The 13,966-nt window shown below is 37.3% G+C and overlaps 1 protein-coding gene across 3 annotated transcripts in view; it reads left to right on the top strand.

Moving 5' to 3' along the window:
• Positions 1–13,966, top strand: part of COP1 (COP1 E3 ubiquitin ligase) — a 262,696-nt gene that overhangs the window by 25,999 nt on the left and 222,731 nt on the right. For all 3 annotated transcript variants that reach the window (XM_004476672.4, XM_004476671.4, XM_023584129.3), the window contains exon 2: positions 8,540–8,599. In XM_004476672.4, the coding sequence (XP_004476729.2) occupies positions 8,540–8,599 (60 nt within the window). The remainder of the gene's footprint in view (positions 1–8,539; positions 8,600–13,966) is intronic.

Below are 13,966 nucleotides of genomic sequence, written 5' to 3'. Positions count from 1 at the left end.
GATCTAAAATTTAAGGGACCCTCACCTACTGTAAGGTCTTGTAGATGTTTCCCTACCTTATCTTCTAGGAGTTTTATGGTCCTGGCTTTTATTTTTAGGTCCTTGATCCATATTGAATTGATTCTTGTATAGGAAGTAAGGTAGTGGTCCTCTTTCATTCTTTTGATTTTGGATATCCAGTTTTCCCAGCACTATTTATTGAAGAATCTCTTCTTCCCTATAAAAGTGGACTTGGTAAGCTTATCGAAAATCATTTGATCATAGAGGTGAGGGTATTTCTGAACTCTCAGTTCCATTGATCAGTGTGTCTTTGTTTATGACAGTATCATGCTGTTTTGACCACTGTAGCTTTATAATACACTTCAAGATAAGGAAATGAGTCTTTTTCTTTTTTAGGATGTCTTTGGCTATTTGAGGCCCTTTCTCTTCCAAATAAATTTGGTAATTCACTTTTCTGTAAGGTAGGCTTTTGGAATTTTGATTGGTATTATAGTGAATCTATAAATCAATTTGGATAGAATTGACATCTTTATGGTTAGTTTTTCAGTACATGAACATGGCAAGTCCTTTCATTTGTTTAAGTCTTTTTTTATTTCTTTTTTTTTTTTTTTTTTTTTTTAAAGATTTATTTATTTATTTAATTCCCCCCCCTCCCCTGGTTGTCTGTTCTTGGTGTCTGTTTGCTGCGTCTTGTTTCTTTGTCCGCTTCTGTTGTCGTCAGCGGCACGGGAAGTGTGGGCGGCGCCATTCCTGGGCAGGCTGCTCTTTCTTTTCACGCTGGGCGGCTTTCCTCACGGGCGCACTCCTTGCGCGTGGGGCTCCCCCACGCGGGGGACACCCTTGCGTGGCACGGCACTCCTTGCGCGCCTCAGCACTGCGCATGGCCAGCTCCACACGGGTCAAGGAGGCCCGGGGTTTGAACCGCGGACCTCCCATATGGTAGACGGACGCCCTAACCACTGGGCCAAAGTCCGTTTCCCCTTTTTTGATTTCTTTTAGCAGTGTTTTCTGAATACAGATCCTTTACATTTCTGGTTAAATTAATTTCTAGATATTTGAGGCTCTTTGTTGCCATTGTAAAAGGAACTTTTTTGTTTCTTACTCAGCTTGCTCATTAGTAGTGTATCAAAAAGATACTGATTTTTGCATGTTGATCTTGTACCTGGCTGCTTTTCTGAACTCATTTATTATCTGTAATAGATTTATTATTGATATTTCAGGATTTTCTAAACATAGGATCTTGTCATCTGTGAATAGTGAGAGATTTACTTCCTCTTTTCTAATTTGGATGAATTTTTTTTTTTTCCTTGCCTGATTGCTCTATTTAGAACTTCAAGCATAATGTTGAGTAGCAGTGATGACAGTGTGTATCCTTGTCTTGTCCCTGATCTTACTGGAGAAGTTTTCAGCCCCTCCCCGTTTGAGTATGATGTTGGCTTAGGCATTTTCATGTATGCCCTTTATTATGTTGAGCAACATTCCTTGTGTACCTATCTTTTGAAGTATTTTTATTAATAAAGGATTGAGGATTTTATCAAATGAGTTTTCTTCATCAATCGAGATGATTGTGTGTTTTTTCCCCTTCAATTTGTTTATGTGATGTATTACATTAATTGATTGTCTCATGTTCAACCACCCTTGTATACCAGCAATTAAACTCACTTGATTATGATGTATATTTGTTTTTACATGTTCAACTCACTTGATTAGGGTGTATATTTGTTTTTACATGCTGTTGGGTTCGATTTGTAAGTATTTTGTTGAAAATTTTTGCATCTATGTTCATTAGAGAGTTTGGTCTGTAATTTTCTTTTCTTGTAGTATCTTTATCTGGTTTAGTTACGAGGGTGATGTTGACTTCATAAAATGTGTTGGGTAATTTTCTCTCCTCTTCACTTTTTTTGCAAGAGTTTAAACAGCATCTCTATTTCTTCTCAAAATGTTTGGTTGAATTCCATCTGGTCCTGGACTTCTCTGTTGGAAGATTTTTTTTAAGACTTCAAGTTTTATTTTGGGTCAATAGTCTGAAATTCCAGAACTGTAAAAGCTTTAGCAAGTAATTTACACTGAGCTCTTCAGAGGCCTTATACACAAACACTGGTCATTATCATGATTTGGCTTCAGCAGGAAGATATAAACCCTAGAAAACTGGACTCAGTTTTTGCCCTTCAGGATTTTCCAATTTTCTCCACTAGATACATTTTTTTTAAAGATTTATTTATTTCTCTCCCCTTCCCCCGCCCCCCCCCCCCCCAGTTGTCTGCTCTCTGTCCATTTGCTGCGTGTTCTTCTGTGACAGCTTCTATCCTTATCAGTGGCACCAGGAATCTGTGTTTCTTTTAGTTGCGTCATCTTGTTGTGTCAGCTTTCTGTGTGTGTGGCACCTTTCTTGGGCGGGCTGTACTTTCTTTTGCGCTGGGCGGCTCTCCTTATGGGGTGCACTCCTTGCGCATGGAGCTCCCCTACGCGGGGACACCCCTGTGTGGTACGGTACTCCTTGCGTACATCAGCACTATGCGTGGGCCAGCTCCACATGGGGCAAGGAGGCCCAGGGTTTGAACCGCAGACCTTCCATGTGGTAGGCAGCCGCCCTATCCATTGGGCCAAGTCCGCTTCCCTAAATACATTTTTAACTAGAAAAAAAACTATTAATTATAGATTCTGGTTAAAATTAGAATGGTTTGGTCCAAAATAAGGAACCCAGGAAGAAACCTTTAGGATCAGGAATTTAGCCCTTTGGAACTGCCTCACTGCTATCACTCTGCCCTCTGTAGAGGTGACTCATCTATACTGAGTCTTCTTTTGATCCCCATGGAACAGATAAGGGTCCATTCTCCCACCCACTATAAGCAATGCAAACAGATGTTCAACTATAATTATCATCAGGCTACCATTCTTATAGATGAAAATAAGGTCCAGTTTGTTAATTGGCTAAGGCCTCTACATTCTTTGTCCTAGAACCTGATTATGGTGGGTTCCTGATGCTAACTATGCTCAGCATTAGCTGCACAGGTAGGGATGTAGAGATGTCAAGGAGTCTACACTCTGACCACAGGGGAAAAGTATGTTAGCATTTAAGTAACTTCATTTCAATTAAGACCTCAAGCTACCAGAACACAGGCTCTCCTCACACCCTTAATCTTTTCAGCTCTTCTGCTGAAAAATTTGATCGTCACAATGACAGGCTGCTTTGGGACTGTCCCTTCCCCAGAACTGAGTTGCTGGATCAAACCACATTAATGATGGGAGGGGCTCTAGTTTTGTTTTTGGCAGCATTTACCTATGTCTCCTCACTGACCAAGACCCAGTTTATCAAGGTTTGCAGTTGGACAAAAGCTCTTGTTCCTCTTCAAGTGATAATGTCTCATCCCAACCTTCCAGAAGTAACCTGGGTGATATTTGTTGGAGTTGATCCTTTGGCAGTACATGCCAGCAGCATTACCCCAGCCTCCTGGATGCTTCTGGTGTTTGCCGTTATGGCCATCGCCATGGCTTACATGGCCTCGGAGTTTCTGGGTCTTTTTCAATCTGGATGGCATGTCAGTGGCCGAGATAAAAGAGTGTTGAAAGATTTTTGATGACTGATTCATTCTCTTTGCATGTGGTTGGTTGAGTTCCTGTATTTCTTGTAGAGGTAGTATAGGTTAAAAAGCTAACTTTTGGTGAATAGAATGAATTTCTTCTGTTAATTACTCAGAAGGCATTCCTTTAAAAGCCACTGGTTTAATCTGTTTTGGTAGTTTTTGTGTACTACATCTTTTAGTATTAGTGGAACTCATTATAAGGCATGTAGTACTGTTCTTTTTAATAATGTAATGGATGATAAATTTCTGTGAAAAAAAATTGCTGATGATTCCTCCACTTGTCAGACCTAATATCTCAGAGGAGTTATTCCTCCCCCCCAACCCCCCTGGCTGTTTTTGCTGTCTGTTGCTGTCTGTGTCCATTTGCTGTGTGATCTTCTGTATCTGTTTCTCTTTTTGTCTTCTCCTTTAGAATTCACCGGGATTCGATCCTGGGGACTTCTGATGTATAGAGAGGTTTCCTGTCACTTGCACTACCTCAATTCCTGGTTTCTGTTGCGCCTTGCCTTGACTATCCCCTTTGTCTCTCTCTTCTTGCGGCATTGCTTTGCTGTGTGACTCACTTGCTTGGGCGCTCAGTTTGCCGCGTGGGCACTTGCGCAGGCACTTGGAATTATTCCTGATTCATTTTTCTCTCAGCCAACATCCAGTTCATCAGCAAACCTTCATAGCTCTATCTTCAAAATATAGACAAGTTGTGAGCTTACAAAACAATCATGCATAACGTGCAGAATTTCCATACATCACCTCTCCACCGACATCTTACATTGTTGTAGAACATTTGTTACAGATTATGAAAGAACAGCATCAGACTATTACCACTAATGGTGGTCTGAAGCATACATTTGGCATATTTTTTCCATACACCTCCAATTATTAACACCTTGTATCAGTATTGTACATTTGTTATAGTTCATGAGAGAACACTCCTATTTTTACTGTTAACCACAGTCCATCTTCTACTGCATGGTTCGCTGTGTTAAATAGTCCCAAGCCATGTACATTCTATCCAAAGTATACATTCAGTGGCTCTCTTTCATCATAGAGTTGTGCAGTCTTCTAAGTTTTCTTAAACACAACAGCTCATTCCTGGGCCCTTTTTACTTTTACTTGTTCCCATGCCTCAGTTGCTCTTTTCCTGCTCTGCAGATTGGCACCGTCTCGTTATTCAAATTGTACCTCAAATGTGACCTCCTCAGTGAAAATTCCCTGCCTAAGGTAGCCCTCTTTAACCCCAGTGCTCTTTACCATCACTCCTTTTCATCTTCCTCATCACATTTCTCACTATCTGAAATTACCAAGTTCACATTCATTTTCTTTCTTTTTTTTAATATATATATTTTTAAAAGATACTTATATTACCTAAATGTTACATAAAAAATATAGGAGATTACCTTGATTTTTAAAATAACTTCTGTAACTCTCCCATGACTTCCTTTAGTCTCCTTTCAACATTTCAGAGTGAGCACTCCTCTGTTCCAGATCTTCCAGTGAATTCCTATTTTACTCATTGCAAAAGCCAAGATTCTTAACATGATCTAGAGACTTCTTTGATGTGTCCCCTAATTACCTCTCTGGTCTCATATTATATTTTGCTTCCTCTTCCTTATTCTAGTCTTACTACACTTGCCTTCTTGCAGTTGTTTGAACATGTCAGTTATGCTCCTACCTCAGAACGTTTGCACTTGCTTTTCTCACTGCTGGGTTACTGTTTAACCTAGATTTTTATGTAAATATCCTTTCAACCTTCAAATATTTACTGAGATGTCAGCTTCTTATTGAAATTTCTGTCTAAAAGTGCAAACTATTTCCTAGCCCAGTACTTCCTATTCCCATTCCCTGCTTTATTTTTCTCTCTAGCATCATCAATGTCTAACCTTACTAAATAACATCTTTCTTGTTTATTGGTGGTCTCTTCCATTAGATTGCAAGTGTCATGAAGGGATTTTTATTTGTGTTCACTTCTGTATCCCTAGTACCTATAACAGAGTCTGGTATGTTGTCAGCACTCAATACATAATTTGTTGAATGAATGAATATTTTTAAAATTTTGCTATATTTTGGAAAAGTATTGGTAAGTATTCACTGTTGATTAATTGTGGACCTGCTCTAAAATTTCGACTGGTGGCAGTGTTGAAAATTTGGACTGAGAGATATAGCATCTTGCTTCTAAGCTTCATTTAATTCAGCATAAAACAGAGATATGATGATTTTGTTTCCCAGACTTATCAACATATTTGCTTTGGGTCCAAAAAGTTCTCTTTCCTAATCCCTCAATTTAAAAATATTTTATTAGAGGTGCCATTTAAAAGGTTGCTATGTTAATATGTAGACTTTCAGTGATAGGAAGTTTGGCTGATAGGAAGTTTGCTGCTGTTTACTCACAGGGAAGAATATTTTTGAATTTAGAATTTAATCATTATTGGGATTGCAGGGTTTCATCCAGGAGGAAGTTAGTTTATTTATTTTTAGCCTAAGTAGTATGTGGTTAAGAAGATAGAATTAGGATGGAGTACCTTAAAATTAAAAGCAGGGGAGTGGATGTAGCTTAAGTAGTTGAATGTCTCCTTTCCACATTTGAGGTCCTGGATTTGATACCTAGAACCTCCTAAAAACAACAAACAAACAAAAAACCAAGTTGGGGGAGCATGTGTAGCTCAGTGGTTAAGCGCTTGCTTCCCACATATCAGGTCTTGGGTTCAATCCTTGGCCCTGGTACCTCAAAAAATACAATACAGTTCAATACAATAAAAACAACAGAGCTTCCCCTTTCAACATTCCTCAAATTATCTTTTCCCTATGAAGCAATCCTTTTACTCCTTTACCTGTTTCTTCTGCTGGTAGTAATAATTAAAATCACTAATACTTGAGTGCTTGTTAGTGCTTGCTGCTGTTCTAAGTACTTTACAGGTCTGTCCCCCCATCCTCCATTTAATTACTCTATGAGGTTGATACTGGTTTTATCATCTATATTTTCACAGATGAGGAAACTGAAGCACAAGGAGATTAAATAATTGATCAAGATTATAAAGTTAATAAGTGGTAGGATTAGGATTTAATACAGGTATCATGACTTCACTACCTGCATTATTTACCTTTATATTGATTCTATTTCACTAATATGATATTACTGTTTCTTCATTTGTTGCTTGAGTTTGTTATGATAAATGGCGATTTAGCTTTCCTACAACACTAGTCTGTGAGAGAATGGGTAGATGCTTGGCTATAGGCTGTTTTGGAAAGGGCAGGAGGAGATTAGGATTTTCTTTTCCAGTGCTTCTCAAATTATCTTTTTTCCTTCAATTTTTTTCCATTATAAGATGGATGGTTTTAGAAAAAGGCTATACAAGGAATTTCTAAAAAAATGAAATTACAGAAAGACACACTACAAACTTATCTTAAAATATTCGATTTAACGACATTCTATCAAATTACTGTAGAAAGTAAAGGTTTTAAACTTTAAATTTTTCTACTTATCTCTTCAGAAACTATTAATATTTACACATAACTCTTTGAATTGTGCTGCCCCCATTCATATTTAGGATTACAATTAGCCTTCCTGTCTTCAGTCACATATTTAGTCCTACCTTTTCTCATACTAAGCATAGTTAAATGTTGAGCCTCTTCAGGGTTATGTGGGGAACATTAGCTTCCGTTTTGGTATTTAGCCCCAGAAAATCGTTTCCTAAGGGAATGAGCGAATTTTCATTTACAATCTAAGTGCCCTTGTATCATTATCATTGATAGGGATTGATTTGTATGCCTGTATCAGAAAACTTGATAAACACTGGCTTACGCAAGCCAACTTTTCTCCTGTAATTGAAATTCCAGATGTAGGCAGTTCAGTGCAATCCAGTGCAGTTGCTCAAGGATCAAGTCATCAAGGAACCAGTATCCTATCTTCCCGAGCCATTTTAGTTTAAGGTTTTTGTCTTCATGATCACAACATTAGTGCTTTATCTCTAGGTATGCTACAGCAGAGTTTCAGGAAAGGAAGGTGAAGAAAGGATTAAGGGAAATCTCTTTTTTCAAGGCTTTTTGCACTTTTGTTCTGGTAGACAGGTCCTCCTATGGGACTGATGTCTGTATATTTCATTGGCTAGAACTCTATCATATGGCCTATCCTAGCTGCAGAAGAGGCTGGGAATTTGAATATTCTGCTTTTGAGCCTTTATAGGAAAATGGGAGAATTGGTGTTTAACTCCTAGTACTGAAGCAGCATGCATAGTGCTTAAGAACTTGGACCTGGCTTTGAATCCTGGCTTTGTCACTTCCCTAGCTGTGTGACTTTTGAGTATTTAAGCTCTGTGCCTTAAGTGAGTATGATAATAAATATAGATACCTCACTGTGTTGGAAAGATTAAAGGATTAATATTTGCCCGGGGTTTGTATTATTTAGGTATTAGCTATCATCATCATCAACATCAGTATCATCAGCATCATCAATCAATCATCATTACCACTATTAACTAGAAGAGTTACTAAAATTGAAATTGCAAATTGTAATTATAAATTCGGGCATTAGTTTTCTTAGGGATAGGAAAGAAAAGTATTTAAGTAGATCTGGGAGGTGCTTTTGAGCAGGATTGATGGAAGAAGGTGGTTGAACTTTACTGAGGGCTCTGGTGACTGAATTACACTATTATTGGTGACTGTACTGTGCCATTAAAAATTATAGGCTGAGTTTAAGATACTGGGACCATTTTAATTTATTTAATTCGTTTTAGAGAATGACGGTCCTTAGATCATCTTGAACAAATTGTCGTTTTACTAAAAAGCCCCCAAAATTCTGTTCAATAGGAATTTCGTCTCTCATTGAGAGAATGTTTGATGACTTAGCAGTTGATTATACTTTGAAATATGATTTTGTTGGTGTTTTTGCTGGGCTTTTCCAATTTTTAATTATTCTGCTTAAAAAAAAAAGTTGTCTGTTGTTTTTTCTCTTTTCTTTTTAGCCCCATCTGCTTTGATATGATTGAAGAAGCATATATGACGAAATGTGGCCACAGCTTTTGGTAAGATGATTTTATTAAGTGAAATAATCTTTTTTCAATTTTTAACTAAAATGTAGATGTAGCCAGTGAAAAGGTAAGTTTTTAAACATTTTCACTGTCTTATAATCATAACATTTCCTTGACTATAACATTTCCTTGACTGATAAATCTTTACAGATTCAACCTCAAAGCAGTAAACATTTGGTTGGTGCATAAGATACTTAGATACCATAGATATGACAAATGGATTTTTAAAAATTTGGATTGATTATTAAGTAAGAGTTTGGCTACTGTTTTGAAAATCAAGTTTGAGTGTGAATACTGCAGTAGGAGGTGTCAGGCAACCAGGATGAGGCATGAAACACTACTTTCTTGTGACAGTAGACAGCAAGCACAGTAAAATAAGTTGAGAAAGGACAGGAGAAAAGGATATGGAGGATTAAAAAGTACTGGTCTCTTCTTTAATACTACTTTGCTCAGTGGTATCTTTATTATGTAATGTCACATTTATCTGTGTGTTTTTAATTCCTTTTTTTTTTTTGCTTTTTGATTGGAGATTATGCATCCTATTTGTAATCTTCATAAATTATTTTCCTATTCTTTTTTTTTTCAGTACTGCACACTAAGAAATAAGGCATTTATTTATTTTTTTATTATAAATATGAAACAGGTATAATTTTATTTTATTTATTTTTTTCCAAATTCTACTCAATTTATTCATTTTTTAAAAGATATTACATTAAAAAAATATGAGGTCCCCATTCACCCCCACCGCCCCCACCCCATCACTCCCCCCACAGTAACACTCTCCCCATCATCATGTCACATCCATTGTGTCTGGTGAGTACATCTCCGGGCATCGCTGCACCCCATGTCCCGTGTTCCACACCATAGCCCACACTTTCCCACGTTCCATCCAGTGGACCATGGGAGGACATACAACATCCGGCAATTGTCCCTGGATCACCACCCAGGACAACTCCAAGTCCCGAGAATGCCTCCACATCTCTTCTCTTCCTCCCATTCCCCGCACCCAGCAGCCACCATGGCCACTTTTTCCACATCAATGCCACATTTATTTTCCTATTCTGTTAGGATATTTTTTAATGTTTGTATTTCAACTGTGTTCTAATGCTCCTTATATTCTAATTCATATTTAAGTTAGTTTCATAATTTTATCCTGAAGTTATATATGATGTCTGGCAGGTTGATATGCCTTAGTAATGAAGAGTATTGGGTGTTAATACCAGTCTATAAAGTCCTTTAGTTTGATTTGGAGTATAATTCTTCATTAATAGATAAATCCAATCTAGCGTCATTTAAAAAGAAATTTGGAATCACAATAGCTTTCTTAGCTTGCATTATCTACTTTCTTTATCGAAATAAAAATATTTAAATGGTAAAAGAAGTGTATATTCACGGCTAAAAAAGTAATTTTAGTTTTACAGACAGGTATAATATGAAATGTGTTTCCCTTCTCCTTGCCTTTCCTGCCCATCTTTTCAGAAGTTATCACTGAGAGAGGAATGGTTGTGTATTCTTTCATCACCTTCTTGTCAGTCTTATTAAAGGCCATCTTGCTTTCTTGAATAATATTTATTTCCAGGTATATCATTACATTGACATATTAGTAAGAGTTATGAATTACTTTATGCTCTGGATTGCTAATGAAATTCTGGTCTTTCAGTCTTGCATTTAGGCTGATATATGTATGGTCTAGGTGTTTTCAGCCTGATTGCTTAGTAGTAGTGTTCTCTGCTTCATAAATTGATCTAGCACCTTAGTATTAGGTTATTATTAGTATTAGGTACAAAAGTAATTGCGGTTTCAGACCACGAATTTTAAATCATTATAACTAGACTCAAGTGCATCTTTATTAATCAAAATAGGAGCCATTATAATGAACACATTTTGGCCAACGAGAAATAAGTTTGTTCATTCCTGTAGCATAAAAATCTGTGCTTCAGGATTAGATGAACTCTTGGAAAGCATGTTCTGTATCTTGCTGGTTGTGGAAGCGTTTTTCCTGCAGAAGTTGTCGAGATGCTTGAAAAAGTGGTAGTCAGTTGGTGAGAGGTCAGGTGAATATGGCAGATGAGACAAAACTTTGTAGCCCAATTTGTTCAACTTTTGAAGTGTTGATTGTGCGATGTGTGGTTGGGCATTGTTGTGGAGAATCGGGCCCTTTCTGTTGACCGATGTCGGCTGTAGGCATTGCCATTTTCAGTGCATCTCATAGATTTGCTGAGCATACTTCTCAGATGTAATGGTTTTGCTGGAATTCAGAAAGCTGTAGTGGATCAGACTGGCAGCAGACCACTGAGCAGTGACTATGACCTTTTTTGGGTGCAAGTTTGGCTTTGGAAAGTGCTTTGGAGCTTCTCTGTCTAACCACTGAGCTGGTCGTTGCTGCTTGTCTATAAATTCCACTTTTTGTTGCATGTCACAATCCAAATGAGAGATAGTTCACTCTTGTTGTATAGAATTAGATAAGGTGACACTTCAAAATGATCATTTTTAAAATTTTTTGTCATGAGGCACCCACTTATAGAGCTTTTTCACCCCAACCACTGTAGAATGGTCGAGGGTAAGTTCTTTGGCAACTTCTCATGTAGCTGTAAGAGGATTACTTTTGATGATTGCTCTCAGTTGGTCGTTGTCAACTTCCGATAGCCGGCCACTATGCTCCTCATCTTCAAGGCTCTTCTTTGCAAAACTTCTTGAACCACCACTGTACTGTACGTTTGTTACCAGTTCCTGGGCCAAATGCGTTGATGGCTGCGAGTTGTCTCCACTGCTTTACGACCCATTTTGAACTCAAATAAGAAAATTGCTTGAATTTGCTTTTTGTCTACCATCGTTTCCATAGTTTAAAATAAATAAACAGCAAGTAACTAGTCATTAGCAAAAGAACTTAAAGTGAGAAATGCACATTAAAATGATGTATAATGTAACCACATTTATTTAAGAATATATGCCAATATCAAATGGAAATTTCAGCAATGCAGAAACCACTACTTTTGCACCAACCTAATATTTCATAGGAAACCATAAGTTTGTGTCTAAGACTTTGGATATTGAGTTTTCTGGAATATTGGATGATTTGGAGCAGGGTTTCTCACCTTTGGCACTATTGATGTGTTAGACCAGATAATTCATTGTTGTGGGAGTTGTCCTGTACATTACAGGTGGTTTAGCAGTATAGTATCCCTGGCCCTATTGGTAGGCCCAGTAGCAAATCTCTCTTTTCCATTTGTGAAAATCAAAAATGCCTTCAAGCTTTGCCAGGTGTTCTTTGGGGGACAAAATTGCCCTTGTTTGAAAACCACTTATCTAGAACTAAAAGAGCTAGTTCTGGTTGTAAAATTTGCCTAACCTTTGTCAAGTCACTCAACCTATCCCTGCTGCTGCTGTCTCTACCCCTTTTTCCCTTTCCCCCTCTACTCTCCTCTCTCCCCTCCCCTTTCCCATCCTCTCTTCCTACTACTTCACCTCCTTTTTCTTCTTTTGTAGATTTGAAAGTGTTGACATGTTAAATAGATTATAAAGTGGAACTTTTGTTTTTCTTAATTGTCCTCTTAATTTATAAATTCACTCTGGCATTTAAAAAAAAAAGGCTCTGAAGAGTCTTCTAAATCAGTGCAGTAATCTTGCTTCATTTTGATGTGAAGTAGAACAAATTACTGATTGACCTTTTAACTGTATATGCGTGACCTTTTCAGTGAGTTCTGTAATCTTCATGGTGTATCTTTAAGTCATTGTTGGAAAATCCTACTGTTTTCTTTAAATAGCTTCTCCCTCCTACTCCCCAATTAAAAGTTTAGGCTTAGTCCCTTGTTACATTTTATTGTTATTATGTTACAAAATGATGTGTGTTTTAAGATATTTACCGAGGTGGGGTTTTGATAGGCTAGAGCTAATAAAACTAGAGACTGGCAGTCATGATGTCACACTTGTTATACTGTGGAAATTCCTTTGCATTTTTTAAAAGCAAAAATTCAGAAATATTTATTGTCTGCTAACAGGTGACTCCTATGGTACTTCAGTCATTAATAGTAACCTGTTGTATCAACTGATATCTAACTTGAATGGTAGAGCCAAGCTGTACTCTATTCCAAGGCTCCATCCAAATCATTAACATTAACTCAAACTTGATAACTTTAACTGCTTCTCTCTCATCTCACATAAAATTAAGTCTTTCCTAGTAACAGGTTGGAGAAATATAGCAGAAATTTATTTAACTTTGTTCCCACTGAGAACTCTTCAGTCATGTGAATTTACTAGCTATATAGTCTAATTGAAACTCAGTGATATTTTAAAAATTGGCTTCTGTATAATACAGAAATAAAATTTGCTCTTTGCCATTTTGGTGTCTCTAGCTTGTTCTCTGCTTCTCAAATGTCATGTCTACCAAGTCTTGATTTACTGTTTTGTTTCATTACAAATTACTGAAATTAACATGACCCTCAGCATCGTCATCTTCCAGAGATTATGTCATCTTCCAGAGATCTTCCAGAGATCTCAGCTTGCCTTTTAGGACTCTTGGCTAATCTATTTTTCTACAATTTTCTGATAGCTCACAGGTTTCTATAACTCAGTTTTTTTGAATACTTACACTTTTCTATAACTCCTCATCCCTATTTACAAAGAAAAGAATATTTATATATCATAGACAGGTGTGTGATTAATAGAAGAAACAAAGTAAATATATACATGTACAGAGAAATGAACATCCAACTTACTATCACTTGATAGAGAATAGGTATCCATTTATGTCAGCTCACTGTGATACTGATTTTTTTTTTTTTAAGAATTGCAGTGTGAGTAGCTATTGAAAATCTCTTAGGTGGACCTGAGATACACATCTCTATTACCTTTTTTTTTTTTTTTTTTTGATTTTGAGAAGGAAAAATGGTTTATTGACGGCCGGCCAGACTCGGGAACTTTCTGTTTGAATCCCGAGCCCTGAACAAGATTTTCAAACGTCTTTTATACAGAGAGGAAAGGCCAAATGGTCCCTTTGTTTCAGTTCTCAATAGGCTTCAATTAGCATATACATCTTCCACATCTTAGGTAAGCTTTAGCATTGACTCCAGATATTCTAGATAAGCTTTTAGCTTATTTGGTTTTTGCATTTCCCCTAAATACTTAAAGTTTATAGCCCTTGCATTGTTAAACTGTTTCCTGGGACTGGAGCCTTGCCATTGTCCCTAAGAGCAGGACTGCAGCCTCTTACCGTTCCACACCCACAAGTCGAACAGCTTGGGTTATCTCTGAAGAGACAAAGAGCCTTCCACCCCATAACCTACATCATTCCCCCCTTTTGCCAAAGTTTAACTTGCTAAGCTTTGGCATAATTATTGTTGGAGCTATGAGGTGGATGGCTGT

Source organism: Dasypus novemcinctus, chromosome 13, assembly GCF_030445035.2.
Source record: "Dasypus novemcinctus isolate mDasNov1 chromosome 13, mDasNov1.1.hap2, whole genome shotgun sequence".
NCBI classification, from domain to species: Eukaryota; Metazoa; Chordata; class Mammalia; order Cingulata; family Dasypodidae; genus Dasypus; species Dasypus novemcinctus.
Note: the sequence above shows the minus strand (reverse complement) of the source record. Positions and strands in the feature narration are given on the sequence as shown.